The sequence below is a fragment of the Nicotiana tomentosiformis genome, chromosome 9 (assembly GCF_000390325.3).
Source record: "Nicotiana tomentosiformis chromosome 9, ASM39032v3, whole genome shotgun sequence".
In the NCBI taxonomy this organism is placed as follows: Eukaryota; Viridiplantae; Streptophyta; class Magnoliopsida; order Solanales; family Solanaceae; genus Nicotiana; species Nicotiana tomentosiformis.
In genome coordinates, this window is record NC_090820.1 from 9,094,706 (window position 1) to 9,104,447 (window position 9,742).

At 38.2% G+C, this 9,742-nt stretch overlaps 1 protein-coding gene across 1 annotated transcript; it reads left to right on the plus strand.

The window, feature by feature from the left end:
• The first annotated feature begins 8,352 nt into the window (after positions 1-8,352).
• Positions 8,353-9,323, plus strand: LOC138898366 (uncharacterized). Its single transcript, XM_070184425.1, has 3 exons — positions 8,353-8,635; positions 8,720-8,878; positions 8,989-9,323. The coding sequence occupies exons 1-3, from the start codon at positions 8,353-8,355 to the stop codon at positions 9,321-9,323; spliced, it is 777 nt and encodes a 258-aa protein (XP_070040526.1).
• Positions 9,324-9,742: the final 419 nt, after the last annotated feature.

The following is a 9,742-nucleotide window of genomic DNA, read 5'->3' on the forward strand; positions in this document are numbered from 1 at the left end:
CGTCACCGACCCACCCTATTAAATTTTTAGCATAATCATGATATGGGTGTAGTTCAGGTTTCTTGACCTCGTAACTACCTAAAAGCTGGTTGATCACCAATTGAGAGTCACCAAAGACTTGCAATTGCAACCGTTTCATTTTGACAGCCATTTCAAGCCCAAGTATTAGTGCTTGATACTCAGCAACGTTGTTAGAGAAGAGTTGCATCAACGAAAAAAAGTAGGGAAGAACCTTACCTTGAGAAGTGTCAAGTACTACACCAGCACTAGCTCCTCCGCGATGTGCAGCACCGTCAAAGTACATCTTCCATGTAGGTTGAACTTCAATGACTATTGCGTCCTCATCAGGTAGTTTGTCAGTTAGCTCCCAATCATCAAGTATAGGGTGATCTACCAAGAAGTCCGCTAACGCTTGTCCTTTTATAGCCTTTTGAGGGATGTACACAATTTCAAATTGTTGAAACTAGAGGTACCACCTTGTTGGTCGATCACTAAGGACAGGTTTTGACATCACGAACTTGATGGGATTTTCTCTAGAAACCAAACGAACGACATGAGCTTGAAAGTAGTGCTTCAACTTTTGGGTTGAGAAGACTAGTGCCAAACATAACTTTTCGGTTGGCGAATAATTCAACTCATTTGGTGTCATTATGCAGCTCAAGTAGTAAAGGGAGTTTTCTTTCTCTTCACTATTTTCTTGGGGCAACAACGCTCCAACAAACCTTTCTTGTGCTGAAGTATATAGTATCAGCGACTTTCCAAGTATAGGGGTTGTCAAAACTGGAGGCTTCACCAAGTAAGTTTTGATACTTTCAAAGGCATTGCTACAAACTTGGTCCCACTTAAAAGGAACTCCTTTCTTCATGAGGCGATTGAACGGTTGGCACCTGCCAGCTAGGTTTGAGATGAATCTTCTAAGGTATGCTAGTTTTCCTTGCAGACTTTTCAATTCATGAATATCCCGAGGCTCAGGCATTTTCAAAATGGCATCCACTTTGGCTTGATCAATTTTGATCCCTCGATGTCGGAAAATGAAACCAAGGAACTTTTAAGAAGTAACTCCGAAGGCACATTTCAATGGATTCATCCTAAGTTGGTACCTCCGGAGCAACTCAAACACCATTCTCAAGTCTTTTAAGTGGTCGCTCTTCTCTCTTGATTTTACCACCAAGTCGTCAACATAGAATTAGACATTCTTGTGGAGAAGATCATCAAAAATATTATGCATAGCCCTTTGGTAAGTAGCACCAGCATTCTTCAAGCCAAGAGGCATTACCTTGTAGCAATAAATACCATTGGGGGTACGGATACAGTAAGCTCTTCTTCTTTTGGCACCATGCAAATTTGGTTATAGCTCGATGAACCGTCTATAACATCGATCATCAGCTCTGGAATAGGAAGCGGGAATTCATCTTTCGAACACACATTGTTGAGATCCCTGAAGTTAACGCATACTCGAATCTAGCCATTTTCTTCCTTACATGGACAATACTTGAAACCCATGTTGGGTATTTAACTTCACGAATAAAGCCAGCTTCGATGAGTTTATTAACTTCGGTTTTAATCAAGGGAACCAAGTCCGGCCTAAAGCCCTTTTGAGCTTGTTTAACAGGGCGAGCACCATTCTTGACTGCAATGTGATGGACTGCTACTTTTGGGTCCAAGCCAAGCATCTCTTTGTAACTCCAAGCAAAGACATCCCTGAACTCCTTAAGTAACTCAATATAAGTGCTTTCTCATCAAATTCTAGTAAACCACTTAGGTAGGTGGGTTTTGGTTCTTCATCAGTGCCAAGGTTAACTTCTTTTAAGGCATCAACTGTTGTCTTCACCCCTTCTTCAAGTTTAGGTGGAGCATCTTTCGCATCTTCATCTTCTTGAGGGTCCCCATAGTTGAAGAATATGGGATAACACGGTGAACCATCCTCTAAATACTCATCATCCTCCATTAGAGACGAAATACCATTCTCTCCTTACGCGGTAATATGATATGAAGAACCCACACTTTCTTCGTCTTCATCATATTCCTTAGTATAGATCATCGTATGGCTTTACCTTCAATACTTCTTTACATGAAACCACAAGTTTTGTTTGACGCCTCATTCGGGAAGGAACCAAACTTTGTACATCCTTAGAAATCTTCTGGATTCTAGGCGAAACAGGTGTTCTTATGCTTTGATAATTTCTCTGGAACTTATTCCCCTTGTTTAGTGGACCTAATCTCTCAAACACGGAAGTCCTCACAGTTGATTTTCCCGGTCAATCAAAGACAGAAGACTTGTTAGAAGCGGAAGATTCATCTTCTACAGTGATATAATTTATACTCGCCTTTCTTATGGAGATGTGCACTGGTGACGGTTGCTTGTATCCCAAACCTTCACGTGATTGCTAACTTTGACGGCTCATTGCAATTATATCTAACTTTTGCAAATAGACTGTAAGCATTAATATCAAAACCTTCATTTGTTCTCTTTGTAGGTAGTGCCACATTCTGCAAACGATTTTGGGACACAAACCCTGCAAGTGGCTTTGAGGACAAATTTACTGCCTCAATTCATTTTACCGGAAGAGTTAACTCCTTTAGCTTGTTAGTTTGGAGATTAGATGATTCACCTTCATCTTTCTTCCTTTTAGGGATATATTGGAGTGTGGGAGTTACTTTCTTGCCATAAGATGCAATATCCCCTCTATAGGATTTATTCGAGTTAGGTTATACCTCCTTAGTAATAGCTTTGGCTTTACCAACAGTGACCTCAGCTCTTTTAGTTGTAGGCTCGTCATTCTTGATTTTTATGACATCATCAACTTTTAGCTCCTTCACAGTGCGGTTCTTCAAGTAGAATTTTGCATCGGCAAAGTGTGACTCAGCCTCGGTGAATGGCTCATCATCAACAACTATCTTCTTCTCAACTTCACCCTCGTAATATTTCAAACATTGATGGTAAGTAGACGGAACCACTTTATTCTCATCTATCCAAGGCCTTCCAAGCAAGATGTTGTATGAAGTCTTTGCATCGATCAAATGCAGCCATGCACTTGATTGCATATCTTCAATGGTGATTCCCAACTTGATAGCACCTATGGCTCTTTGCCCCCTTTGGTTGAATCCTTGAATCATCACACGACTTTCCGAGAGTTCGTACATGGGAATGTCAAGTTCTTTCACAGTGTGAATCAACAAGATGTTCACTGAGGATCCTCCATCAACCAGAATTCGATTTACCCTTTCATCACGCATATAGGCAATCAAGTATAACAAGCGGTTACGAAGAGTGACACATAGTAGAAGATCGTCTTTTGTGAACGTAACTTTTTCCTCGCACGCGTTAACTTCATGAGGAATAAACTCGCTGAGAATTTTTGAAAATGGTGCCAATGGCAGGTCATCACTCTTTTCTTCCCCTTTATCAGCATTGCAACAAGAGGCCTCAATGCCATCACGGGAAATCTTCATGCGGAACCAACATGGCAAGAAATCCTCCAAGGTCACTGGATGTCGTGGCTTTTGAGGGTAGTGCACCTCCCCTTTTGCTTTCTTCAAATGCTTAACTGGATTCCATATCCTCAATATTTTCACCATCATTTTCCTTGTTGGTTGTTCTATTGATTCTTTTCGTGGGCTCCTTTTGTGATGCCCACGACGAGTCACCAACACCCAACCTTCATCATCATCATGGTGGTCTACTTCGACTTATTCTTCAGTAATTCTTTATTTTTTATTTCTTTTAAACTGCATAGCTCATCTAGACTGAATGATCCAAAGGTGATCGAGACTTGGTTCGCACTTGCCTTCTCATCTTCAAGCATGATCTTGTTTTCACGGGCCAAGTCCATAACTTTGTCCTTGAAGATAAAGTACTTCTCCAGAGGGTGGCTCACAAGTCGATGATATTTGTAGTAATTTGGGTCATTCATTTTCCCAGTTTCATTTGGTCGCTTCATCTCTGGAAGCTCAATGAGATTTAACTCGAGGAGTACTTCAAAAATGGCTGGTACATCAGAATCCAGAAATGGGTACTCATTCCCTTGCATTTCTTTTAGAGTCAACTTTCCACTTGGCTTATCTTGAAAAGAAGTGGATTTAGTACTTTGCTTCTTGCTCACCTTCATTGTGAACTTCACAGGTGATGTGTTGACATTCATAGCTTCTTTGTTTTCATACTTGGGCACAAACTTGCTCCATTTCCTGACTTCTTGCTTGTTGTTCCCTTTGCGAGGCCCATAGATGGGCAACTGTTCATTTCTAGCCGAGGCCATGCTCAACTCTATGTCATGGGCACGAGTCGCAAGTTCTTCATATGTGCTAGGATTGATACCTTACAAGATGTAGCATAATCCCAAATGCATGCTTTGGATACACATCTCTATGTCAAAAGCTTCACTAAGCCTTTCTTTGCAGTTGAGGCTTGCATTCCTCCAACAATTGATAAAGTCGATAACTGGTTCACCCTTTTGTTGATGAGTATTTGTAAATTCTATCATACTCACAGTACGTCTCGTTCTATAAAAGCTATTGAGGAACTCTTGCTCTAGTTGATCACAACTATCAATAGATATAGCTCAGGGTTTGTGTACCAGTCAAAAACATTTCCTTTTAGCGAGCGGACAAACTGCTTGACGAGGTAATCTCCATAAGTCCCAGCATTGTTGTATGTCTCAACGAAGTGCGCCACATGTTGCTTTGGATTACCTTTACCATCAAACTGTTGAAACTTTGGAGGTTAATAGCTAGCAAGCATCTTCAACATGTCGACCCTCGCGGTGTACGACTTTGCATATATAAGGGAGGACTTGGCAGCAACTTCATACTTGTTTTTAATAGTTCCTTCAATCAACTCCTTCAATTGATCGATTGGAATAATCCCTTTAGAAGAGACATGGATAGCCTTAGCAGATGCTACTTGTCTTGGGGGAGAATCACTCTCTGGAACTTCTGGGAGCTTGCCAGGTGCGTGGGTGGATTCCTCTTCCATAAAGATTCCCACCCTATCAGTTAGCTTGTCGATTCTAGCATCTTGATTTTGCACGCACTTGGTCAAGCCAGCGATTGCTTCCTTTAAGTTTGCCAATTGCTCCTCTACAGATGAAGCATTTGTCACCATGGCTTGCATGATTGTCGTGGATGATGGAGAGTAGCATGGATTGTCACACAGATTGATCCTTGATTGGATCACGCTATGTGGTGTAAGTGGGGAGGATCCATCACTTAAAGCATCATCATCTTCCTTCATAGCAGAGTACTTGGATCCGGAGAGGTCAAGTAGAGCAAGAGTTTTCTTAATCTTTTCAGCAACATCGCTTCCTCTTTCGGGTGCATTTGTGGAAGATCTTGTTCCTTTTGAGGATGAAGATTCGAAAATAGGGGTTGATGCGGATGGCACTTGGGGTGCTTGTTGTCCTAACAATCTTGCGTTTCTCCCGTAACTGGTCCAAAGCTTCCAAAGGTAACATCGAGGATGCTTTCCACATCAGCATAAAACCTAGAATTAGCACCCTTGGTGGAAGTTGAACTGGAGTTGATTTTCTTTTGAAGCCATTTCAATGTTATTGGACTTTGGTGATTGAAAAGTTTAGATGGGAGGTAGAGATTATCCCACTGGGCTTGCCAGAATTTGTAGACAATAAATTTGCGTCGAGAAAATAATCGAAATCGAAAGATATTGCAACAATCGTAGTATTTTATTTAAAATAATATGAGTGTATAATCTCTATGGATTCTCTCATTCTTCTTTCTAATAGTAAATAAATTCAAGAGTCTTTGAGCTTGATCTTGATTTGTTCTTCTTTCTTGAACTTGAACTTGATTTGTTCTTCGTTCTTGAGCTTGAACTTGATTGCTTGAAGCTTGAAACTTGTAGAGGAATTTGCAATGTTTGATCCACGAGCTCTTTCTTGCTTCTTGTTATTACTATTGGTGTCTTTTAGAGTTATGAAGACCCCTATTTATAGTTGTGAGAGGTATGAGTTATGATAAGAATAAACTCTTTCCGGCCAATCAAATCGAAGTGTGACGAGGCCGTATTTGATTGGCCAGAACATGTTACTTGCACACGTGGCGCGATTTCATTAGCCTTTTAATATGACTTGCCATGCCTTGTCATTTTGACACGTGGCATGATCCTATTGGCTCTTCCGCTTGACTTAGCGTGCCACGTCATATGACATATGGCACCAAATTGGGTCTCTAGGAAAATGACATATTGAGCTTAATGAAGTGGGATCATCACTTTAGCCCAATTAAATGGGCTAGCCCAATGGATTAAGACTTATTTATTTAATTTAGATATATATTAGACTTATATAATTAATTCAATTATATTAGCCCATAATATTTATTTGGACCAATATATCTTGAATTTAAAATATAGTCCAAATTATATTATGGACTTAATTTCAATAAAATTTATATGCCTACACAGGTATCAGTACAAAACTATTCATGGAATGAGTAATAATATAAAGCCAACAATGAAGGGTAACAATAACAATGGCAAACAAAGGGTAAATGTATAATTCTTAGCAACAGACAAGTTAACATAGTCGAATACCAGTGCAAGAAATGGGCGGAGTTATAATTGTGAGTGCGGGTTCGGGCGAACCTAGTGACTTTTTTCGAAACCCTGTATTTGTATTGAAATATTTACTGTATATATATCATGCTGAACCCAATAACAAAAGTGGTCTGGGTTCAATGGTGAGGGGCCTGGATTCGTTGGGAGACACCCGAGTTCGATTCCCACTGAAATCAATAATATTTCATTGTTTTTTACAAAAATTTTAGAAAGCACAAACTAAATGAGTTAACGACGTCGTATAATTCCCAAACATCTCCAACAAAAAATCCTCTGACTTTCCTCTAAACTAACATTTTTAAAAGATAAAACTCTAAACAAAAACAGACGCCTTCCAACTCCAAACAACGACGAAATTTAAATTCTCAAATAAAAAAAAGTTAGGTTTCTGCTATGTGACTCTGTCTCTATTGATCGGCTTTTGGTGCTAGTTGCTACCATTTCTCCCTTAGAAGATAGACCCTTCTTCCTTCTTCAATTCTTCTTTTCTGATTTTTCACTTCATGTTTTTCTTTTATCCTTTATAATTGATAATTTATACAAAATCTTTTTTTGTAATCTTTGATTCATGGTTGTCCCACACTTTTACCTCTATTCGCTTTGTCAATTTGTGCTTTTGTACTTTCCAAAAGTTCAAACTTGGAATCCCCGACAAGCCGGCAGACAAGGTATGTGATCCACTGGTCCTAGTTTCTTAGTGAGACCAACCTTCATTCACATGGGTACTACTCAGACATAAAATTATTATTATATTTTATATTATAAATGTGGGAAGCAGGATTATTAGTTGTAATAAGAATAGGAATGCGAGGCTTAAAATTTATTGTTGCTTAGTCATGAATAAAAATAATATTCTACCTTTTAGACAGTCATGACTCTCTTTTGACTAATGTTATTTTGGTGTTAAGATTTGCAAACAAATGAAAAGGTGAATCACTATTCGAATTATTTGTCAAATATGTAATATGTTGCTCTAGTATTTATTTTCACATAGGCTAATACTAAATTATTTGTAAAAATATACTCAAGCACAAAGCAACCAAGACTTGAAGCATCAACATACAACTGAAGTGTAATTTGTACTTTGTGATTTTTAGGGTCTTCTAGCAAAAGTCGATATGATCATGAGTTTTTACAAAGTTCAAACTTCTGCAGCTTCTTCTAGCTCTTCTTTTCCAAGTTCTCCATGTCCAGTTATTAATAACAATATTAATCCTTCTCGAGCATCGAAAAAAGTGTTGGATTATGAGCCTGATCCCGCTGAGAGAAAATCAATTTCAGAATATCCTCCTAAACCATTGTTTTTGTTGTTACTTGTTTAAAAAATAAGGTTGGAGGATATGAAAAAAAGTGGGTGATGCTTTCACAACGGATGGTTTTAGAGGTTGGAATAAAGGTTTAGAAAGGATTAAATCACATGTGGGTGACATGAATAGTGTTCATAATCAATGTTTCAAGATGATGCTAGATTTAATGAACCAAGCACAATCCACTCTAACTTTTTTGGACAAGCAATCTGGAAAAATTAAAAGTGAACATCGAGTTCGCTTGAATGCTTCAATTGATGTAATAAGATATCTTTTGAAAGAAGGAATGCCTTTTCGGGGCCATGATGAGAGTGTAACTTCTACAAGAAGATGTTATTTTTTTAGATCTCTTAAAATGGTATCTAGATAGGAAGAAAGATGTGAAAAATGTGGTATTAGAAAAAGCTCCAAAAAATAAAATCATGATTTCTCCTGATATTAAAAAATATTGTGAATTCTTGTGCAAAAGAAAAGATGAAAGCAATTATTGAAGACTTAAATGGGGAGTTTTTTGGGATATTAGTTGATGAGTCTAAAGATGTCTCTTATAATGAACAAATGGCTCTTGTTCTACGCTATGTCAACAAGGAAGGTGAACTTATTGAGCGATTCCTTGGCCTTGTTCATGTTAAAGTTATAACTACATATGCATTACAAAAAGCAATATATTCTTCGCTTTTGCAACATTCATTGAGTTCATCTCTAATACGGGGACAAGGGTATGATAGAGCTAGTAACATGCAAGGAGAAATCAATGGTCTTAAAACTTTGATTCTGAAAGATAATCTTTCGGCATATTGCATACATTGCTTTGCTTATTAGTTGCAATTAACTCTTGTAGCAGTTGCAAAGAAACACCATGATGTAAATGATTTTTTTGACATTCTTGCTAATGTTTTGAATATTGTTGGATGTTCTTATAAGCGTAGGGAGATGCTTAGATATGATCAAGCTGAAAAATTAGATGAGTTATTAGTGCTTGGTGAAGTTCATACAGGAAGTGGATTAAATTAACTTGGGCTTCAAAGACCAAGTGATGCCCGTTGGGGATCTCACTTTAAGACATTGCGTAACTTTCGTTATTCTCATCAATTTTTCATGTACTTGGAGTTCTTGCAAATGAGGGTTCAAATTATCAGGAGAAAGCACTGGCAAAAAGTCTAGTGGAAGATATAAGATCTTATGAGTTTGTGTGTATATTACATGTGATGTTAAAAATATTGACAATTGCATATGATTTGAGTATGGCTCTGCAAAGAAAAGATCAAGATATTGTTAGTGTTATGAAACTTGTTGATTTCTCAAAGAGGAAATTACAAACAATGAGAAAATCTAAATGGGATTCTTTGATGGAAGATGCCTCTTCGTTTTGTGATAAGAATAGTATTGTGATCCCAAAAATGGATGAGAAGTATAGTCTTGAAGGCCAAAGCGTAAAAGCTTAACTGCTACATATTTTCATCATTTGCAGATGTTTTTTGTGATGTTATTGATTTTAACTTTCGGAGCTTAACAATCGTTTTAGTGAAGTGAATACTGATCTTCTTCTTGGTATGGCTAGTTTGAGTCCCGATGATTCTTTTGCAAGTTATGATAAAAACAAGATTATGAAACTTGCTACATATTATCCAAATGAGTTCACTGCTTCTAAGCTTGAAGATCTAAGTTGTGAGTTTGACAACTATATTGACTATGTGCGAGAAATGGACAATACATTCTCTAACTTGAAAGGGCTTGGCGATCTCTCGAAGACATTGGTTAAAACTAAGGCTATCCAACGGGACGGGACGTCCCGTCCCGCATCCCGTCCCATGTCATGTCCCGTCCCACTTAATTTTAAACGGGATGGGCCCATGTTAAACGG

Bases quoted from the DNA above. Each gene is read 5' to 3' on its own strand.
- LOC138898366 (XM_070184425.1), top strand. From the start codon at position 8,353: ATGAAAGCAATTATTGAAGACTTAAATGGGGAGTTTTTTGGGATATTA. The intron at 8,636-8,719 runs GTCTTAAAACTT...TAACTCTTGTAG, and splicing joins CATGCAAGGAGAAATCAATG to CAGTTGCAAAGAAACACCAT. The intron at 8,879-8,988 runs GTGGATTAAATT...ATGTACTTGGAG, and splicing joins TGGTGAAGTTCATACAGGAA to TTCTTGCAAATGAGGGTTCA.